The 23220-nt window shown below is 35.0% G+C and overlaps 1 protein-coding gene across 3 annotated transcripts in view; it reads right to left on the bottom strand.

The window, feature by feature from the left end:
• SNX29 (sorting nexin 29) overlaps positions 1-23220 on the bottom strand; it is a 140851-nt gene that overhangs the window by 58421 nt on the left and 59210 nt on the right. For 2 of the 3 annotated variants that reach the window (XM_071760693.1, XM_071760694.1), the window contains exon 20: positions 19078-19217. In XM_071760693.1, coding sequence (XP_071616794.1) covers positions 19078-19217 — 140 coding nt within the window. Of the gene's footprint in view, positions 1-133; positions 2367-19077; positions 19218-23220 lie in introns of those variants that run through there. The other variant, XM_071760692.1, reaches the window with a different exon arrangement.

Genomic DNA, 23220 nt, shown 5'->3' with positions numbered 1-23220 from the left:
CAAGAGGCAAGATAATCAGGAATGAAATAATTTAAGAGCCAAATGTATATACAAAAACATCCCTTCTAAACACCACCACCACCAACAAATTAAATTTAGTCTGCCCTAAATAAGATTTCTTACTATTTGCAGGTTTCTAAATATAGAATACTTTAATGTGCAAATTTCCTGAAAATTAATACATCTTCATGTTACAAATAGATACATCACAAAGGTTTCCACATAGTGTTTTCTTTCAGATTTGCTGCAATTCAGTGTTAATACATGTGTGTCACATTTCTACTAACCAAGTCTTCGCTTTATGAAAAATACACTTAGAATTGTTTCAAAGTGGGAACATCATTATAGCTACTTTTCTTTTCAACAGAGACAAACTATACTATCAGGAGTATATCAGACTGATGAGCTTGGAGAAGCTTTAACTGATAAGCCACTCACTTTCCTTTCTTCTTAAATAAATGTCCATCTGTAGTTTACACAAAACACCAACAGTAAGTAATCTTTTAATAAAACAAATAAGGTAGCTCCTATGCTGGCCTTTTGGATTTCTTATTAATTTATTTCATAAATGAGATATCTTCTGACTGAAAAATATTGTAACATGATTTTACTTTGCGGGATTTTACTGAAATTTCTGACCAGAAGAGTGAATTCCACTCCTCTCTGCCACATTTTGCTATCCAGTGCAGCCTCTAAGCTACACACTTCAGTGTGTAGGAATCCAGCACCTGGGGCTCATACTCAGGCACCAGCCCAGTGATGCTACTCCCTGTGTGTAATGAACCCCAACTCACTCTAGAAGAATGACTGGACCACTTACCTGACTAAACAATACATGATGGTCACATGTTTGTGGAATCTAACCTCCAGTTTGCTGGAACTTTAGGAAAGCACCAAAGTAAAAGATCTGTTATTAATCATAAGCTTGTTTTTTTTCTCTGCAGGGTCTTATTAGATTTCAGTATCTAAGGATGTGACAATGTAATATAATGAATTAATAATAAAATTACAAGACACATTAATTTAAATAACATTATCCAAAAGAACTACTGAGAAGGAAGACGTTATTGCACAAAGGAAAATCAGAATACAATTGATAGAAAATTTCAATGTACACTTAAACTTAATGAAGACAAGAAGATAGCTAGCATATAATTAACTGCCTACGGCAGTGCAGCTAATGGTTACTGAACTGGATTCCAGTTAATCCATGTCAGGACCTCCATCACTTCTAACAATTCTTGTCATTTTTTTCAGTTACTTTCACAGTAGTACCATTACAAATTACTTTTCAATATGAGGTGACAGGTAGCAGGCACTTTCATTACTGGCAATTTTTAATTATCACCATGTGAATGATTTTTTCAAAATCAGAGTAAGAATTCCACACTGCCCTGTTATGATGTATTGTTCTGTAACATTCACAATGAATAAGTAACAAAATAGAACCCAAGACTTGAAAACATTGTTTTGTACTATGCTAATTTTGTATATCCTTGTGGTGGTTTGTAGAAATGAAGAATATTGCACCCAGAGAAGAGCAAGACTGAAATTTCACTAAAAAATTATTACATTCTCCAACTTTAAAGAATTCCTTCCCACAAATGAAAGCTAAGAAAAGTGAGAATATCTAACTAGAAATGTACAAAAGCTATTTTCCACCTGTAATGTTTTTCCCTTGTCGTCTACTTTGTCAAGTTTAAGACCTTATTGTGTGTCAGGTTTACAATAAAAAAAACCCCAGTCTTCCTATTTACAAAAGGTAATAAATTAGTGAGGTTCCTTTAAGTACATCTTTCTCACATGTTAAGTAGTAATAATCATAACTTTTCTTCTAAGGAAAAAAAAAAATAGACAATACCCATGTCTCTCTGGAACAGGAAAATGTACATGCGGAATGGGAGTCAACACAATAGAAACAAGGTCTTCATAGTAAGAGGAGAACTTCAGAAGAACAAAAGAGAATATGTGCAATGCAGCTTTACAAAACAAAGAAAATGCCTATCAGTTTGCTGAGCCCTTGTGAAGAGCCCTCATATTCTTTTGAGAAACTGATTACCGCCTTTCAAAGTAGTTGATCAGGATATGACCCTTAGTAATGAATGTCTCTTTTTCAGGAGTTAAGTTGATGCAGCTGTAGTCTCTTCAGGAGCTTAAATTATAAATAGAGTCTAGGAAGGAATTACAGAACAAGTTAAAAGTACGTGGTGCCAGTATTCACAATTAGGAAAAAGGGTCAAAGATCACCACTCTGAGGTTCCAGGCTTCGTGGCTCTCTTGGATGGCTACGAGACAGTTTGGGGAAGCGTGGAGTCACTCTTAAGCGATTGCTTTTGCTTACTGGTTCTCCAGAAGGTGGAATATCACTAGGAAGACAAGAAATGAAGACAGGAGCAGCTAATTTATGTTATACGTAAATTATTCTGTAGTTATTCCAAACATGAAAAAAGCAGATGTTATGAGGGCCTGGCACATGATTGCAAAGTATGGCACACATCTTCAGCTACACAGAACTGCATTCTTTCTACTGGTATCTCAAATGTGAATTACAAAATGGGCTCTTCCAAAAATGAGAACTAGTAGATCTTTCAGTATGTTATGGAAGATTGCAAATTACAGGATAAAAGCGTATCTCTATGAGCTGCAGTTCAGAAATGGTGGAAAAAGCATTTTGAAGTGATAAAAGTACAAGCAAAATAGACGAAAGCTTGGATGATGCTCTATTTAACAATCTCTAATTATGGATGGATGTATCATTACATGATGAGGTACACTAGTAATACATCCCTGCTGGGAATTCTTCAGTTTCTTCTGGCCCACAACAACACTATAGTCATGAATGAGCCTTTTGGAAAAGACTCAGAGAAGAAGTACATTAAGTTCAACAACAAGCAGTAACAGAAAATTCCAGCTTACCTAGGTGATATTCAGAGGCTATAGACTCCTCGGAAAACTACAGTATAAAGGGATAGCATTGTACTTTTGCCATTCTTTTAGAGGACTCCACATGGTTTTTAATTATACTGCTTACATACAGATCAATAAATAAAACTGAACTTTGCATTTTGCAACTCAGCTAGGCAATAAAATTACACACTGTACAAAGCCAAGCTTATTTGTGTAATGTAAAAAAACACACCTGGTAATACCTATAAGGGAGGATCTTCTCATCAGCAGTTCTTGCCAGATTAAACAAATACAGATATATTTTAAAACAATCCCTGCATTTCCTCTATTTAGTTTTTCTGAGTATTCCTCTTTTTCCTGCAGTGCCCTTCCTCACAGGTCAGACAGACATGTGAAAGCCACAGGCACTCAGGCTCCACTTCAACATTTTGAGCACCCACATGAGGAGAAATCTGAACAAAGCAAAAGCCTTGAATAAGTAGAGGGACTGAGATGAAAATTCACCTGCAGGAAGCAGAGACCTTCTGCAAGATAAGGGAGAGGTATCACTGGTAGCCATCAGCTTTGTAACAAAATGAACAATGGCTGTTACTTGCTAAAATAATAATTTTAAAGATTATAGAAAACACTGTCCAATTCGGATGCTAAACATTAACAGAAAATAAAATTATATTTTGTAATGAGAGTGTATTTTACTTATCTAAATTTCTGATACAATAATACAGGATTTTTCTAAATTAGGATTCACCACACTCCTGTTATTTATGCTTCCTAGATAACTAGGTTATTCTAACCTAGATAACTAAGGATATCTATCTTCCCAGGTATCCTAGAGAATTCCTTCACATGAAAACTTGCATAAAATACATGTTGTACACATCCTACTCTCCACTAATAACAATATTAACAAGTTAGATCTTCAATTTTTTGTCTTGCCACTAAAACAAAAATTAATGTAACGTGTTATTAATTCTTGGAAGCCAATGATATAACCAGACTTCCAGTTCTAGTCCTATGATTTCTTATTTTGAAACTCAGCTATGCTAACGAAGCTGCTGTAAAGAATTCTGATCATGTAAATCCAATTTCAGCTGTTCTCATTAGCATGGATTTCTGTTAGTAACATGAACATTATCACCCATTATTTCTATACTATTTATAAAGTTGCAGCAATATAGTGCTGATACTCTAATGCTTGTAAATCAGTGTATGGCATACTGGTTTCAGAGTGTTTCATGTTATATATGTATTTTTCAGAGCATGTAGACATAAAAGCATCCAAGTATCAAAAGCACAATAGAATAAATTAAATTTTCAACTAATCTAAAACAGGTTAATTAACCAGCATTATGTCTGAAGCTGATAGTGCTTTATCAGGCAGACTGCTACACATATATGGTAGTTTACCCAGCAGGTGCAAGCAGTGTGTTATGTGTGATCTCTCTAATTTGCTTAATGCTTTATAGAAGTGCATTTTAATACACAAGCTCCTCCTGCTGGCACATCCACAAAACGACATTAGTGTCAAGCAACTGGGAAGTCACTTTTCCCTTCTGGGGGAACAACAACATTCAAAGGAAAAAAGTGCAAAAGGTATGAAATTAATCCCCTTAAAAATAAGATATATTCATTAATATCAGTATATCCTGATAACATAGCTGAGATAATAAGATCATCTTATGATGATTACATGAACCCGAATGCCCATAGACAAAAATTGCAAATAATTCTGCTAATTTAAATTATGCTACTCCAGAAAGATGTATCTAACAACAAGATTAAAGATAATTCATCTTAAATGTCTAAGCTAATTTTTATAATAACAATCCAATTTCTAAGACAAATCATTATGTTATGTAGGTTTACAGAAATTAATTTATATCTGAGGACTTAGATCTTCATGCATCCAGAATGAAAAAGGAAACTGGAGCTGAAATTTAGTTGATCAACTTCCATGGAAACAGATGTTGCATGGCAAAAAAAGTTTAGAATATTTTAAAGAAGTCATATGTTTAAAAGTATGTATCTCAAGCCCTTTTCCATCCTCCCTTCTCCAAAACCTGGTAAGAAAATTTTCTATCACACTTGTCTGTTTCAGCTCTAGCTTTTTACTCAACAATGAAAATGTTGACTTTCAAATAACATCTGGAAAATTTAACTACTAAATTTGGGAAAAACCAACCACCCCCAAAAGCATGGGAATTAAGTGCGATGAATGTATTATTCTCCTCTCTGTCTTCTGTTACGGAGTTCAATAATTTAGTTCTGGCTTTGACAGACACTTCCAGAGTCTCTGGCACTAACCAAGACAGCTTCTTTTCACTTTCTTAAGCCTACTGACATTTCAACAGATACTCATTGCAGATATTCCATGAACCCTTGGACAGAGGTACCCACATTAAACACCCTACCATAATCCTGTCAGTATTTCTGGCAAATGTGCATGAAGATGAAATTGAGATGATTGTTCTGAACCTATTTCTGCTGGTCTGTGTTTCAGATTAAGGAAGAAGGAGTAAGTACAGCTACAATGTTTGCAAGTCCTCTCATTTGTCTTATTCAGTAAAATCAGTCTCTAGGCTATTTTTTTGGGGGGTTGAGTTAGAGTTCACCTATAGTTGGCAGATGTACTCAGATTAAAATACAAATTTGATATATATGTATATATATATATATATATATATATATATATATGCATAAATCTAAACTAGGTAGTAGATACTCTAGAATAACTCTTCCAGAACAGCTACCAAAGTCCCTGTGGTGAGCACTTACCCTAAGTCTACATCTGTCTGAATTACCCCTGTTCAGTTTTAGTTTAACATTCTGCTTCATTCTATTACCTTCTCAGCCCCTGAAGTCTTAACAGGGTTTAATTTTCCAAGCTGAGTCTGGCAGGCAGCTGGAGGCTTGCCAGACATTACTCTGTTCAGCCCTGGAATATCCAAGTATAAAATGCTTGACTTCTACATTCTCAACTTGTCCCATTCCAGAGAAAAACAACTTGCTCAGGCAATAAATTCCTTCTTCTCATCAGTTCACTGTTTAGCTTTTAAGTATTTCTGATTGATCTGCCCAGCGTTTGTTTGGATACCAATTCAGTTTCATTGATTTTGTTTTGGTGTCAAGTTCTGCCTGAAGTGCATCTATATAAAATAGCTTAAAATAACTGCTCTTTTTAATCAGCTTATGAGGTTTTTTTATACCTTTCATGTATTGCTTTCCATGGATCAAAGCGTCAATTGCATTTTGTGTGGTTTTCTTTACGTACTTTTGACACAGAACTTCAGTAGTCTCTTAGTTGATATTGAGAACATCTACATGAAAAAAATTATTTCCCATCTTGTAGTCTACTCTTTGGGATAAAATCGGAAAATTTATAAAAATCGTATCTCATGAGAAAACAGAAGTTTAAGGAAATCTTAGGAGTGTAGTAAAGGTCAGGATCAGGCACTTCTGATCTCTCTCTCTCACACATGTAAATCCATCTCCGGAGACATTCATGATTCTAATTTTGTTTGATTTATATTCTTACTCTTATTAGTGTTATTAGTATTTTTGTTTGTCATGAAAAACATATAATTTCTGGTTATAACTGGATTCAGGCAGTTATAACTGGATTCAGGCACTCCTAAAAAATCTAGTACTAAACAATGTCTGTACTATATTGAGATCCTTAATTGACAAATGAGAACTAATTCTGAATTGCCAATACAAGGTATTTAATCTGCCAATTAAAATCAGCTAAAACACCTTTTTACTGACATTGTTTCCAGTTTGCTGAAGTGCAAAAATATTTGGAGCCACAGTCATGCCATAACTCCCCATTTTTAAGAAATGAAATATAATTATTAATGAGAAACAGTGCTCTCCATCTATTAATACAAATAATTAAGCTGGGATGCCTAAATAGTGAGCTATTAAGAGAAGAGATAGAAATATCTGGGTAAAATGATTCCTCTGTAGTACACTGACATTACAAATCCAGAAGACACTATTAATACTGTCAGGTTAAAACTGAGTAATTATTTCCTAATAAGATTAGATCTGAACTGAACAAAAAATGAAAAGCAGTAACTGTAACATTCTATTCAACTGTTCCTTGGATGGTTCCTTCTATTTCCACATGCATACTTGTCCCACAGAACACAGTATTCATAATGATGTATTCAGTCTCATCTTGATGAAAAATAATTACAAACACATAATCATATTCCCACTGCTGTAATTTAAATGATCCTAACTTGAAGATTCTGATGCTACACATCACTTGCCATATAAGCAGGAAAGTTTTCTTCATAAGCATAACCTGCATTGATATTTGACTTTTCCTGTAAATCAGATCTTATCATCCATTAACTTTACTTCAAAGTTGGCATAACAAGATGGTTACTACACATGTCATGTTTGGTATCCATTAGTTATATGCTAAAAAATTACAAATACCTGTGATTAATTTTGGATGAAATACACTCTCATTTAGGAAGTGCTCAAAACTCTGTAAAAATGATCTTTTGTTGGTCAACATCTGAGCAACACACCTAGAGTCTTACTTCTTGGCTTTCTAATGCATAATGACATTTGAAGTTGGAAATAGTTACTTCCCAGCTAGAATAACATAATGCATAAATATGGTACTCATGCAAATGATCTCTTCACAACTTACTAAAAAGTCAGAAACTACTCACTGAACATACAAGAAAACGTTCGCCAACATATGCTACTTATTTATAATTGATATATTGGTTTTGTGTATTTCAATGATTAATTAAAAGGCAGTAAGTTTGGCTATTCCATCTAGATATCCCCAACATTCTACTTGAGTGAGGATTAGCTGAATTTCTGTAGGCAGTATAATCTATCACTTCTCAGTGATAGGGTAGTGCAATGAACAAATGGTTCAGAAGCAGAACATGTTCCAAGGTTGTTTATATAATAACAAAATGTAGGATTTGCTTTCAGAAGAAGAGTGTTCAGTGAATACCTGAATTTGTTCTTTCTTCCTAGTACTGTAATTATCATCTTTAAGGAAAGCAGAGACAGATCTAGGATACATTTTCAATGAAAATATTGAGGTAACTAAAAACAGAAGATAGCCATCAGGATTTAAAATGCATCACATATGTGAAAATAAAAGGAGTAAAACTCTTGTTTGACAAGTAGCAATTTCTATGTGCTGAGACAGCAGTGCCTTAGTGATTACCCAGGCATTTCCTCCTCCATATTCACAAGTTGCTTGAATGCAAAAATGACATGATATGGAGACAACTTTAATTACCTAATTAGCTTTTAAACAGCCCATAATCAATACAATTGCCATTGGAAGTACAGAAAGAGTTCACAGAAAGTGTGTTCTCAGACACCAGAAGAAGCCAGTAAAAGGAGTTATATATTATCACTTGTGAGCTACTACACAGAACAAAAAATGCAAAGGAAAGTTGGCCACTTCTCCTACCCAGCAGTGGAAAAAGAAAAAAGAAAGATTTATCATCTCTTCTAATTTGCCCAATTTTGCCAATATCACAAAAAAGAAAAATCAAAGCTTAAAATGTTTCTTCCTACCTGTTCATCTCTATCATTTACCTGATACTTGAGCTCACTAATGTACTTAAGAGTAATTTCAATTGAAAATCTGGTGCCTATTCCTGCCTTACTTCACCATGTCTGTCTTTTACCCTTTGGCATCAGCTTCCTGGGCAACGCAGCACAGTCACCAGTCTCCTATTCTGGAAATCTGCCACCTACACTTCCATTTATTCTGGGAGCAAACAGCTGTTGGTGCTTAATTTCTGAGCTGTGGGTAAAGGTGGAGCTGGTTGGCTGCTGTTTCCCTGTTGAGAGTCTTTGTCCCCTCCATGCTCCTCGACTCTTCTTTCCTTCAAATTCAGCTAGGCAAGGATACCTTCCCACAAGCACTAGCATTTACTCCACATAGTTTAAATAGTGTCTATGAGAATAATGAACCCTCAGCTGTCTTTGCTTTGCAAGTAAACTGCCCATCATAAAAAGCAACCTTCACAATTACCATTATTTTATTTTTAAAAACAAAACTCTTCTTTTAAAATCACCATAAAAGCAAAGAGAATAATAAATAAAAGTTGAGATCAAAACATGTTGTTTTGGTCTTCCAAGCAAGTGCTTGAGTTTTAATTGCTCCATCAAGTTAAGAGGTATCAGCTGCTTCTCTAAAGTATCTTTATTTCTCATGAAGATTACAGCATGATATTAACATATGCAAGAAGGCAGAATAGAGCTGACATGACCATTCTTAGCAGCTGATCCAGATTTGAATGGATGCCATGTTAACAATAATAGTTACGAATGGGAAAAATGAACAAACTTTAAAACTGCTACTAGAATGATACATAATCATAACTCTTTCTGGAAAAATATGTTAAAAATAATAAAAGACACCAGTGTTTTATAGCAATCACTTTTTCTGATTTTAAATTTTTTTAATTACTAAGAGCAACTCAGTGCACTCCAACCATAAACCTGATAGTAATACTAATCTATGACCACAGAATTCAAAAATATATAACTTAATCTCAACCTTTGGGAGCTTCTAGAATCCTCATAATTTTAGCCTATTATTTTTAGATTCCATAAGCTAAAAAATATTCCAATTGAGTTGGATAGCACAAAGAAAATAGTGTACCTGCACCTGGGAACATAATGACAGAAAAAGACTAGAGACTTGGCATAGTGGAATTAAACCTGTGCTTCCCAAATAAACAAAGGTAATCAAGATGGAAAAATATGCAAATAAAGTCCAGAATTGGGTACTGTCAGCAGAGTAACAAGGGAAGTGCTGGATTTGTTCTTGGTGATGAAAACAAGGAGTAATGTTTACATTTAATCCAGAACAGAAAAGGAAGCTAATCAAAGAAGGTATGACATTGCCCAGTAAATAACCAGGGAAGCCACCTTGGGATGCAACAGTCTTGATGGAAGAGACAGAAAATAAACAAGCATCAGGCCAGCCAGCAAAGGGAAGACTACAGTAATCAGAAGCCAAAATCACATTTTCTGTGTAATGAGATTTCAATTATTTTCTCTGTAAGAAAGAAAACAGCCATGATAAATATAGGTTGCTCCTTGTTTAATTATGACTTTGCATGAGGCTAAAAGAAAGCAAAACTTGCTAATAGGACTAAAGGCAGAGTACATTGCTGGCCATGATCTCCTGAAATTTGGAGTCAGTCCTTCAGGTATCATCAGATTCAGAATTTTTAAAATTTATATAAGCTTGGTCCCTCTTTACTGCAGATGCAACTTTGCCAACAACTTCAAAATAAAAGTAAAAAAAATTTTCAGTAAGCCTCCTCCTTGCTAGAATATTGAAACAAAAAACAACTTAGGACAACAGTGATCAGCTGTGACTCTCCATACTGCTGGCAGCCATTTAAGTGCAAATCCAGCCCTGGAGCTGCATGCCTGGCACCTGGGCAGTAGCAGCTTGAGAGGTGCTGAATGTTCTCAGCTACACAGTAAAACCTGTAAATGCCTGCTGCTACCTGAAGTACCTGTTTCTGCAGCCCAGCTGAGTTTTATCCCATAAGGAAGTGAGAAGATCACAAGAAAGGCATTTTCATCTTTTACCTATGATCTCCCCATGAAGTACCTCCTCTTATCTCTGAGTTTTGTGGCTATTGGTGACATAAAGGCTCTGATGTTGGGAGGATTACTACAACCTTGATATAGGACATTTTATGGTTCTGAATAAATTTTTAACTAACTGTTGACTGAAAGATGGTGTCATCAGCCATCCCAGTAAAAAATCCTTCTTGTACTTTCTGTATGGAATTGGGTTATGTTAGTAAGAGTTACATTGAAGCAGCCCATTTCACTATAAAGCATTAGGAAATCTGCAGCTATTGACTACATCATCAGAGACATTAACAGCTTGATGTTATACTCAGAATTGTGTTGTAAATACATGAAGTACTCCAGTCACTTTGTCCCTGGTTTAGGGCCATACTGAAACAAGCATGGGGAGGGCATCTGGGCAATCTCTGCATGCTGCAGAAGAACCAGAACCCTGCGATGAAGCTGCCCCTGTTATTTCTGCATCGACTTCAACAGATCAGGTCAATTTGCACTTCTGATTTGTATCTATATTTGTTAATTTGTATCTATAGATAACATATTTGGAGACCTCTGAAGCAGTCTAAAGAATATTCCCAAGGAACTAGCAACAATCACTTTCTTTACTCATTTGTTAATGAGGTGAAGTGATAGAGCAGGGAAGTATGTATGCATATAATTAATTTTGGTTATTAATAGATGAGTGCTTAGAATTGCCCCAAGTCATTCTAGAACCCCTTCAGCTAACTGTTTATGATTTTGCTATCACCAGAGACGTACCAAACATTAAAAATAAGAAACAAAAATACCACCCAAAATACAACAGACTTGAATATTATAGCTAGCAGATTAACAAAGTCAAGGAACAAAGCTTCTGGAGGATGTTTTGAATTTCAGTGATGGCCTGTAGCTAATCCATGCTCCTTTCACATGAGAAACTGATGGCTGTTGAAATATTTTTTTCAATACAGGTTCAAACAAGGAAAAGAAATATCCCACCTCCTTTTGAAAAACTGTGCAGTTAGCCATAAACCAACTTGTTGTGGTCTGGATTAAAGCCAAGGAAGTGCACACGTACAAAGATGCCTCCTTTATGAGGATTATTTGCTTCAGGTATTTGAAGCAAATATGAGTGCACATTTATCCATTCCTGTCAGTGTGGCACAGAAAGGAGTATCAATAAGCACGAGAAGACTGCAAGATGTATAAACAGATTTTTCTAAACCACATTTTCATGAGTATTCCAAACTGTTTCATATGCTAAGAGAACAGACTAAAGAATATATATCCACCTCTCAGCAAAGCCTCTTTCACTACTTAAAATCTTTTCCACTATGTAAAAGTAATTTTTGCTTTCATTTCCAGTGAAATAAGCATTACAGAATAGTTTTTCTTGTGATACTCCAAACCTGACAATTACTTGAAGAGAAAATTTTTAGTAATTTTCTTTCATTAATGATTTTTTAAAACAACTTGTCATTCTAGTAATTATGTAGAATTATGTAGAATACACATGGGGGTATATTTACACACACACACACACAAACACACACACACACACACACGTTCTGATTTAAAAAACAGCATCTTTTCAAGACTTATTCCCCCACTTTCTTTCCCTCCTAACAGATTCCTCAAGGGCAACTGAACACTGACATTTCAGGAGATCTGTAGCAAACATCATAAACTCATGTTTGAGAGCTTAGCTTACAATATTCCTGACAATGGATTACATAAATACACTACACCAAAATTATTTGCAAATGCCATCCTGTGCCAAAAATGTTTGCAAATGTCACAGAGAACCTCCCAATATGAAAAGGGAGCATTCTTTAATCTAGAGTGATTACTTCTGCCCAAAGGCCTGATCTAAGGGTGACAGAACACAAACAGTGCTTGACTGATGCTTCGTGTGCCCCACTATAACTTGACTCAGGAGGAAGTGAAAGGATGCAGCAGCTTACATGAATCGTTCATTGCTTTTTGGCATCAGATATCTTGAAAAAACACCATTTTCAATTTCACAGAGCAGCAGAAAGACAATTTAGTGATAAGACAATGGGTGTTTGAGAACACAGGTCTGTTGCCCTGACTAGAAGGAGATAGAGCTAACCTCTTCAGCCATGTTACTCAGGCCCTGGTTCCTAAACAATAAATCCACTAAATCATGTTCTCACTGGAGAGTGCTGCCCTTGTATACCACATATTCATTACAGGTCATTTGTGATTGTTTCCATTCTTCCACATTTCAGAAAGTCTTGAAATAAGGATTTTTTACATGGTTTGTATTGTTGGCAAACATCTTAATCTTTTAATAGAATTTAAGCTAAAAATGGTACATCAAAACTTCCTTTTGAAAATAGACTCTGAATTTAGGCATGTATTTCCTTTCAGCATATCAAAGAAAGTCAGAAGTAGAAATAACTTCACCCTTTGTTAGAACAGCATGGCTTCAAAACCTCCTAAAGTGCCACAGTTGCATCGTATGCAACTTGCAAATATAAATATCATGTAAATAAGAGATTGTTTTGTTTTTTTCAGTTCCATTAATCGGTTTCTATTCATTCTGTGAACATCTGTGTAAATCAATACGTCCCTCTTAAGCTGTACATTTTGAATTCTAAATAAAAAATAAATAAATTACTAAAAAAGTGATTTGGGCTATGAGAAAGTATCCACAAAGAAAGAACACAGTCCCAGCTATTCAAAGCCCTTGTGCTACACTACCTACCTGAAATCTGCTTTCAGCTGCATGGAGAATGTCAATTTGAAACTTTCTCTTCCTGGAAATTTCATGGGCTTTTCCAGTACTCTGCCATTTCAAAAGAGAGAGTACAGATTTTGGTGTACTCAAAGCTATCAGTGCACACTGTGGAATAAGAGATCATCAAAAAGGGGTCTCCTCTAAGGCACTGTATTGAAGATCATGGATCTCAAAGCTTTCATACCCATCTGCACTTCCACATTAGATTGCTCTGACTGACCAGATGGCTTCTTACAAAACAACATATTTATTTGAATAGTTTCCAAAGCACTTTCTGGTGGTACACTTATTTTCTTTAAGAGACCTGCAGATGGTTCCCTTCCCCTACCTATACGTTCTCCAAAATACATCTCCTGAACTAGCTGTTACACAATCTTCAGCCACATATGCTGATATTTTACTGTGAATATCTAAAGCTGGCAGTTTTCTTAAAATACTCTTCATAAAGGGAAACTTAACAAGTAATTATAGAACAGCCAGTTTAAGTGCAGCTGTGCAATAAATACTAAAAACTATTCTGTGGGATTTAGTAGGCCAAAAACTAAGCTTTGAAAACCACAATGTCATCACAGGGCACTCATGTAGATTCAGGCAAGGGGGGGCATGTTTTACTGGTATTCTTTGACAATGACTTTAAAATAAGAACTGAGAAATCTAAGACAGAAAAACAATGATGGCAGAGATTGTTGTTGTTGTTGTTCTTTCCTGTTTTGATTTTATGTTGCTCACAAAATAAAAGAGTATTACAACTCTCCCTATTGTGCCCAGCTTCAGAATTGAAACTTTCTTTCCTGCCTTTACAGCCCATTTCTTGATACCATGGTCAGAAACACCTGGTGCAGTACAGAAATGCCTCAATACAGAGAGTTCACTTTTTAACAAGGGAGTGCATGTGACTTGCTTGTTACCAAGGAAACAGGATCACTGCTGTAATGACACAAAACTTTGCCCAGCTTTCTTTTATGAGAAAAATCTTAACCTCTTCTTGCACTGCTACAAGTCAGAGACACAAATGGTACAGTTTAGAAAACTTCTCTCTTGCTGAAGATTTGCTGAGATTACTGGCAAGCAGTAAAGGAGCAAGACAAAAAGGAAGAGGTAAACACTACTAAGAATGACAGCTCCTCTCTCAGAATAATCTCTTATTACTAAGTCTGTGGTTAACTTCAAGGGAAAATGACCTAAAGTGATGATGCAACTCCAGGGGCCCAATGAAAAAAAAAAATGAAAAGCATCTTGACCTAACCAGTTCAACTGACCAGCATCCCATCTTGACCCAAGTTTCCTAGAGTTTATGCAAAATAATTGTCTTACACAAACTGGGAACCAGGCATAATCCAGAGTAATAAAAGGGACTCAATAGCTCAGTGTCACTACATTAAGCTATTCCTGCATGTTGTAGAGGTGTTAAATGAAAAGATATTGGGTAAAGTGATTATTTCCTATTTTCATGGTAGGCAGCTTGGCATTTTCTTTAACTTTGACAGCCACTTTTATTTGCAAAAAACAGAAAGATGGAAATAGACCCATCAGAAAATGCACAGCACAGTTAAAACCTCATTTTGTATAGAAGTGAAGTTTGCTGTAACATTGAACATGGCTTTGTTCAATATGAAGTCCATTTCTTTCAGAGCTTCAAAACTGTCTTTTTATAAAGAAAAAAGATATATAGCAATGAGTTACCAACAGCAACACATAAAGTGCTTTCTGTTACTTGCTTGAATTTTTTTGTCCCATTCTTTTAAACTATATAATGGAGACATCTCATGTACATTTCTACACACATAAAAGAAATATATAATATCCTATCCCTCATTTGCTTCAACCATTTTAGACACTAAATATCAATATTGCCTGTTTTAACATTCTTATTTTCTCAGGCAGCATTAAACAAGAGTTTATTCTGAGGCAACTGTAAAAGATCACAACCCCTCAAATGCCTTCATCGGTGAACGAAGAGTTTTTAGTTCCAGTACAGTATTCACTATTCTCATAAGCACTGTAAAGGTCACACTGGATACAAAGAAGCATGACAAAAATCTACTAGAAAGAAATATGCTCATAAATATCTATTTGTGGGGCCTATTGAACAATTTGTAGCAATTAACATTGCAGAGCAAGTCTCACTCTCTTTATTGAGATGGTAATCAGTGTAAGAGTCAGACTATTTCAAAGTGAAGTTGATATCTTTTTAAGAACAAGACTTAATAAAGAAGAAGCAACACAAATTTTTGATCTGAAATGTAAAAGATTACAATGTTCATATGCAAAGCAGATCTCGCTGATAATTTTATGTGCCTCTTGTAAATCATTAGTAACTATACATATGAATTATTCCCAATTAAAATTTGGTATTTAAGCTCTAGAGAGTAGTTACTTTACTGTTAACTTCTGTAAAACTAGTCCCAACAGAACCAAGTTGAAGTCACCAGACATGTTGAATGCTGATGAGTATTTGGAATATATGCCCACCTACAGCAACTGTCTGATGCTGTATTGCCATGATAACTATCCTGAAATAAGAACATCATGGACTGAAAACTCTTTGGTTGGAATGTATATAGATTCACTCAGAATGCTTGTCAGAAGAAAACTGCACACTGAAGAAGACTGAGAGGAAAGATGTCAACTCTATCAAACATGAAATAGAGAATCCCACATACAGGCAGGGAAGAGGAGGTGCAGCAAACACGAACAAAAATTTGGATATATCAGTGCTCTGATCACAAATTAGATTAAGGAACTTCTCTCTGCAATACTTTCAATGGCATCTCTGTAATGCAAATCGACCCTTGGGATCAAAAGAGAGAAAAGCAAATGAAATTTCTTGCTAGTACAGATAAATTCTTCTTCCCAGTACAGGTGGCATCTTTCATAAGTATTTCAAGGGTGTGTGCTCCCATAAAAACCACTCTTAATTTATATTAATTGTGCTGAAAAAATCCTCAAAGATAAAGTAAGATTTGATCAATAATGTACTCAAGTTAAAACAGAGCTTCCTGAACTCTCCTGCAACATCTTTCAACACACAACACACAATCAAATAAAACTGTGCTACAGTTTGCATTATGGAGGCAATGATCTTCCACAGATAACTGTAATTTCCTAGCTCAATTTACAGGTTTTAGCATTTATTCAGATCATTTAAAAGATTAACTGCTTGTATGTAAAGTAAGAAATAATTTTGCAAGTCTTATGTCTAAACAAAACAGGAGGATGCAGGACAGTTCTTAACCTGTGGAAAGGTGCAGCAGAGTTGCAACACGTGCTGACACACTTGACACGTTTGGATAAAACTAGAAAGCCAAGTAACATTACTGAAGTAACATTACTTCTCAGTGCTGGTTTACTATATTCAACTCATTGTCCTTTTAAACTTAAACATCCTGAGCATGAATCTCTCCCTGCTTATTCTTGCCCTATCACTGTTTCTCTTCCAGGTGATATATTTATTTCCTTATTTTCCTCTAAGGCTCAAAAACCCTCTACACAGAGCAGAGAAAGGAGGATTAAATGAATTTGTAGAATGCCATGTAAAAAATGTCTTCAACATCAATATGTGCCAAAACATGAAATTAAAAAATAAAAATTGAAACATCATAATACAATTTTCTAATCTTAATTCTTACAGAAGGAAAAAGAGATTAAAAGTATAAATTCTCATATACTTTGACTAAACAATTTTTGCCCTGCTTCTTTCACATTTAAGTTAGATCAAAACAGGCACGATACTTTTTTTAAGTTTGATGCCAAGCCTCAAAGGTAATGAGAGGCTAAAAACAAAACTGTCAGTTACAAAGTGAAGAACACAGAAACCAAGAATAACAGCAAAACAACCAGAAGTTTCTTAAGAACAATCCACAGAAGAAAAATGCTTTTTTGCAATGGAATTTCCTGCATTGTAGGAACATATTAATCAGATTTCAGATATCCAAGGTATTTTTACTTCAACAAGCATCAGTGCTTGGCAACACAGTTCTATTGAAAGATAAATATTGTGTAATGTCTCTACATAGTTTTCTAAGTAGATCAATCAACATAGCAATAAATCAGTTTCATTAGCACATTTCAGGCATTAGAAAGTACTTTACTAATTAAAAGTCACATATTTAAATAAATGCTGTTCCCAGTTTGTTCATGTAAATTACATTCCCCTGTATCAGTGCTTACTTCCTGTTACAGAACATAACAAATCTATTAAAGAGCTACTGATGTCATTCAGTGCTCAGTTGGTAAGACAAGCTGCCACTTCAAAGGATGCAATCAGGTAAAACTCTGGCCACTAGCCATGATACTTCAGGGTGCATTTGCTGAATACTGTAATTTATTCTATTGGAAGCAACAGATATGTACACTAACAGGTTTAGGTGTCATACCATCGCCAGCTCTGTGAGAAATTAATCTATTCAATTTAAAACTTCCTGACTTCACATCAGTATTACTTTGCAGTATTTCAGGGATTGCTTTGTTTGCTTTTAATCTTTATCTGTCAGTGCACTAACTGCAAGATACTGGCACCATATGCACTGCAAATTGAATGGACAGGACAATTCTGCTCTCTGATTTCCAATTCTCCCAAGAACTTATGGGCTGGAACTGCAGCTCTAACATGTTTCAGAATGTGCAAAACAAAAACCCAGCAGAAAAATCAAGTCCCTAGCATTTATTGGAACAGGTATATAACTAAACACCACATATCCCACAGACATCACTGGTGCATAACTAAATATATAACCACACCCTAAAAGACATGGATGTCAAAAGGATCACAGAAGCTTTTTGGTTGGAAAAGTCCACTACCTAAGAACAGAACTTTTGCTATCAAGTTTGCTGCCAGTAATGTCATCAAGTGAAGATATTTTTTGACTATTACCATCCTCTAATCATCACTGAGAACTGTCAACTCCTCTGGTGATCAAATACATCCTGCAGACAACAGTTGCTCAGAATCTGTTACAGCCTCTTCTCTGATGAGTTATTGGCAGATTCTCTGCTTTCTTTAAAGAATATGTTTGAGCAGCTGCCTCAAGAGAAAATATGTCCAGCTCTGCAGCTCAGGAAAACAAACGATTGTTATCTAGAAACTGTTTTAAGATGTACAGAACCTTCAATAACACACTGGCTTGCTTTTTTGGGTTTTTTTGGGTTTTTTTTTCCATCTACATTTAAAGAAGCAAGTTATGAAATTAATTTGACAAGAAATTGCTTGTTCACTAATTCACACAGCTACACTTAACCATTTTAGAATAAAATATAATTAGACAGGAAGAGAAAAATATACAAATTTGCAATTGAACTTGAAAATTCAATTGCAAATGTATTTTCTATCTGAACATATTAAATGTTACCATTAATGAAAATAGATTGGGTTAGCAGACTGCAAAATTCAGCTAAAACAAGTTCAACGACTTGACACTTTCATCAGATTAGTAAGTAGGGTAATAGTGCTCCAATCTCATCCTCCAAATAAATAGAAAAACAAAAATACAAACCTCACACTAACAAAAGCAAAATGAAACTGAAAAAGACAAAATAAAACAGAGCAAAACCTCCTAGTGTTTGAAGAATACCTATGGATGTAGTTTTTGAGGTGTCTCTGATATTTTTGAAAGCTTTATACAGTGATTTTTGTTCAGTCACCATTTAAATAAGTAAAATACTTCACATGTCATATATTCCTTTAAATATTACAGAAGCACTTATTTGAATTCTAGTTCCAAAAGTCACGGTTTTAAAGAGTTTGGAGATGTTTTCTTTATATTTTAAATTAAACTGTGATGAAAAAAGCTTAATAGTTTAGCTACTTCACTGATACTTACACAAAAAATGGCATCAGCTGAATAAGAGTCTCTTTTTTGGGATTGGCTGTGAATTCTGGCACAGTTTGAATAATTTTGTTCATTACATTCCTTAGGTAATTTTGTAGCTGCTTGCGTCGCTCTTCTACAAACTTTGCATCCTAAAAATAGAATGGAAAAATATAAATGGTTGAAGATGTTTTCCAGTTCTATAACGTGACTATGCAGCCCTAATAAACATAAAATTTGATATTTTGATGAACTTTGTTTATTATGCCTATAGAAATATGTTGGCAATATGTAATAAACCCTTGACTCTGTTTTTCTTAGAGATAAAGGAAAACCATGCAACCTAATAAAACCTGATTCACAAAAACATCCACTGACAGGATGATGAATTCTCTCTTTGGCAGAATGCTTCTTCTATGGACCAGAATTCTCCTCTTATTAGTAGATCTCCATAAAATGCTACCATCTGAGAAAAGCAGTGCATTACACAGGCAGAGAGACAGTGGCATAAGAATTTATGTGATTCTTTTTAAGATGCAGAATTACCAGTCTTTGCAGAAGGAAATACCAATTTATTCCCACCATTTCTTCACAATTCATACTTTTCCTATGCTGGGCACACAAACTCCAGAATGGCTTAATTTTTCTCCATCTTTTTTATTATGTTAATAAATTATTGCTTGGTGATGGAGTTTTCATATAATAGACTCACAGAATGACACAGTAGATTGCTCTTTTAAAGACCATATCACAGTTCTCATAAAGCCACTTTACTCAAGTTCCTATAGTATTTTAGATGTCAAGGTTTTATTCTATATTGAACTCCATAAATAAACAAAATAATTCTATAAACTCCTAATTCTGCTGATGGACTTAAAAATTAAAAGTCTTAACAACCAGCACAATGCCATGCATCCTGTAACATCCACCCTAGCTTAAACTTTTTCCTATGAGGAACATCAATCACAGTGAACCATAATATAAAGTCTACACATTTCACTATAATAGGTTTACAGTGAAATCAGGTGCAGGCAGGTTTTTACTACAGTCATTACACTGTATCTAAAAAATGCAGGGACTCTAATAGCCTGGTTTAAATGTCAGAGTATGTTCTTGAGGCATGCAGCCAAAACTATTATTAAAAAATAACAGCTCTCAAATGAAGACTATTATCTGTAAAGGTGTCTATCCAACCTGTATTATTTATGTGTAAGAAAAGCCATTGAAATAAGTTCTTGTTTCTTGCCAAAAAACTGACAAGCCACCAAAAAGCCACCACAAAATATATAAAATAAAAAACTGTTCCAGCCATGCTGCCATGAATGGGATGCAAATATGAGAATCATTCCTTCCTTAGGTAAAACAGACTAACTCATCAAAGCAGGAATGGTCCTTCAGATTCAGGACTGCTGGAGACTTTCTAGAACATTCATTGACATTTTGTTCTGTTCTTGTCTCTCATTAGGAGAAATTACACAGAACAGCAATATTTTAGGAGACAGAAGAAAAAGAGAAAAGATTTGGAAAGGCATTTGTGAAAATAGTAATTTAAATCCATAGAATTAATAAAACCAAACAAACAAACAAAACAAACAAAACACCCAACCCATTAAGTAAGGTACATTTGCAAATATTGGTGACTAATCCTGTATATGAAAGATAGGCACATTTTTTATAACTTAAGGAAGTCTTTTCTGCTCATCTTTGATTTGCATGTGATTACTTAACAACACATTGTTGCTGTAACATTTATAACAGCAGAAGACAGTCACATATACAGGCTTCAAAAACCGAGGCAGTGCGCAAGTTGTTTAATTAAGTTCACAAAATTCTTAATTACATATTTTTTGTTTTCTAAATATGAACTTACACAGCTCTCTGGTCTTCTTTTACCTTCCAGTTTTATACGAATACATGTAATTATCAAGATCATTGTGGAAAAAAAACAACTATGTATTACACGGTTTTTCTTTTTATCAGTCACATTGGTTTTCAGCAACACACACACACTACACACACAAGTTGTGTCAACTGGTTTACTGATAAACGATGGAAGACTGAAAACTCTTGGAGACTGACACCTCATTAGAAACCAAAGCTGCATTGCTGTCACTTCATGCATTCCACTCTGCAGAGGCACTCACCCACTACTCCATAACTGAGTACACTTACTACTCAAAGGGAACAGAGCAACAGCTTGCTCCGTGCCCCGCTGCACTGGCGAAGTCTGGACAAATGTGTGGAACAGAAGTCTATACAGGCTGCTGGGAAATATTAAAGCAAAAATTTTAATGTGGCAATACAGAATATTAGAAAAAATGGAAATCTAATAATAAATAGAAGTGTAGTGCGATACAAATTAACTAATTGACTAACATAAATTTAATTATTTTTTCTCTTTTCACTAAGACTTTTGTTCCTACTGGATTTTTTTACTAAATCAAGGAACAGCCCTGTCTTCCTATCTTTTACTCAAAACACTTGACCTATCACATTAGCAGGGACACTGATGTGCCACCACCAGCTGTGTCAGGCAGAACACAAGACAGTGTGGCACACAGGAGATCTCAGTGAGGAAGACAAATTTTGTGGAACAGCTTTGGTTCTGAAAGCATGAGAAGGGGTGGGTTTATGTTTGACATGTGAGACCATATCAATTTTGGAGTAATCCTCTCCCCCAGTCTTACTTGACTGTGTGTAATGGAGGAAGGAGCTAGATTACTTTGCTCTACTTGTCTGGTCCCAGTGCAGACACAGCCTCAGCTTAGAGCCCTTCCAAAGAACCACACTTCCATGAGTGTGTTTCACAACTTCTAGCAATTATGCTTTCAAGCCCCCGAGAAATTCTTCTTTTTTAACTACCACATTCACTAGCATTTTTACAGTTCTTAAGAATTTTTTGGTCATAAATCCTCAACAAAGATATTTTCAGAGGCATCTTCTCAATTATGTTAAAATCTGTTCTTGAGCAGAGGCTGCATTCTTTTGGTAAGACTTCTTTACTGAACATGTATTTAAGTAAATACTTGTATCACAGGCCGGACAACTTTGTTATAAACATAGAAGGAAAATGCTGATTGTAGGTACTTTATATCTCCTATATTATTGCAAGGAATCTCATTATCTACAGATAACAACAGCACAAAGGAGTTTTCTAATTAAGACTGCCAGAACATGCTTGGGGACTGCATTTTTGCTGTTTACAGCTGATCAAAACAGTGCTTGTAATATATAACTATTTTTCTGCCATTTATTCAAGTGAAATACAGAAAATCTCGGAAATTAAACTCAGCCTGAAAAGAGTTCAAACTGTTCTTTTAAATTTCATCTCAAAACTAGAATTCAAGCAATCTACCATGAAATTCTGTACCATGTACTAAGGCCCATTGTCCTTACCAGAAGTAATGTACACCAAGGTCAAAATCATTCAGCTCTAGGTCTATACTTTATCACTAAATGTGCATTTTGCAACAGCAGGTCAGCTACTCAGAGGAATTATTTTACCACACAGGTGCTACTGCCAAGTTGTTGCAGTAATAAAGAGGTTTTGTCACAAAACTGTAAATAGAATAATAAAAAAAAAAAAACTGGTAATAGAAAAACACAATTGGTTCAAAGCTTGACCATTTACTTCAGTCTCAACTTAAAAAAATGTACCTGTTATCCTCTTTTCACCAGACCCAATTATCTACAACTTGAATCTAGTTTATCTTTTATATTCCAACTCCTAAATTGTGTTTTTATTTACAAGTGAATGGACAGGAAAGGTTCTGTTTTGGTCTTCTCTCAGTAGAAAAAACCTCATTTCTTTAGTAGATACATATCTTTGGTGTTTGTATGAGATTGTCTCTGTCAATACAAATCTACAATTTTGTATCTACTCACATAGGAAACATCAAAGATCTTCCCCTAAGATTCAATATACAGATTAATGTATGCTTGATATGAATGTGCTGTGAGGACAAAGTCATTTTGTTAAAATTACAACTACATATACTTATGCACAAAAAAAAAAAAAAAAAAAGGGGGTATTATTACAAAGATGAAAGGTATTTTAGGAAATTCAGTTAAGACAAATGTATAGAAGAAATTGGATGAATACAATGAATAAATAGCAGGTCTTGTCTCTAACAAGGTAACAGACCTTGTGTCTTG

The sequence above is a fragment of the Heliangelus exortis genome, chromosome 17, assembly GCF_036169615.1.
Source record: "Heliangelus exortis chromosome 17, bHelExo1.hap1, whole genome shotgun sequence".
NCBI lineage: Eukaryota > Metazoa > Chordata > Aves > Apodiformes > Trochilidae > Heliangelus > Heliangelus exortis.
Note: the sequence above shows the minus strand (reverse complement) of the source record. Positions and strands in the feature narration are given on the sequence as shown.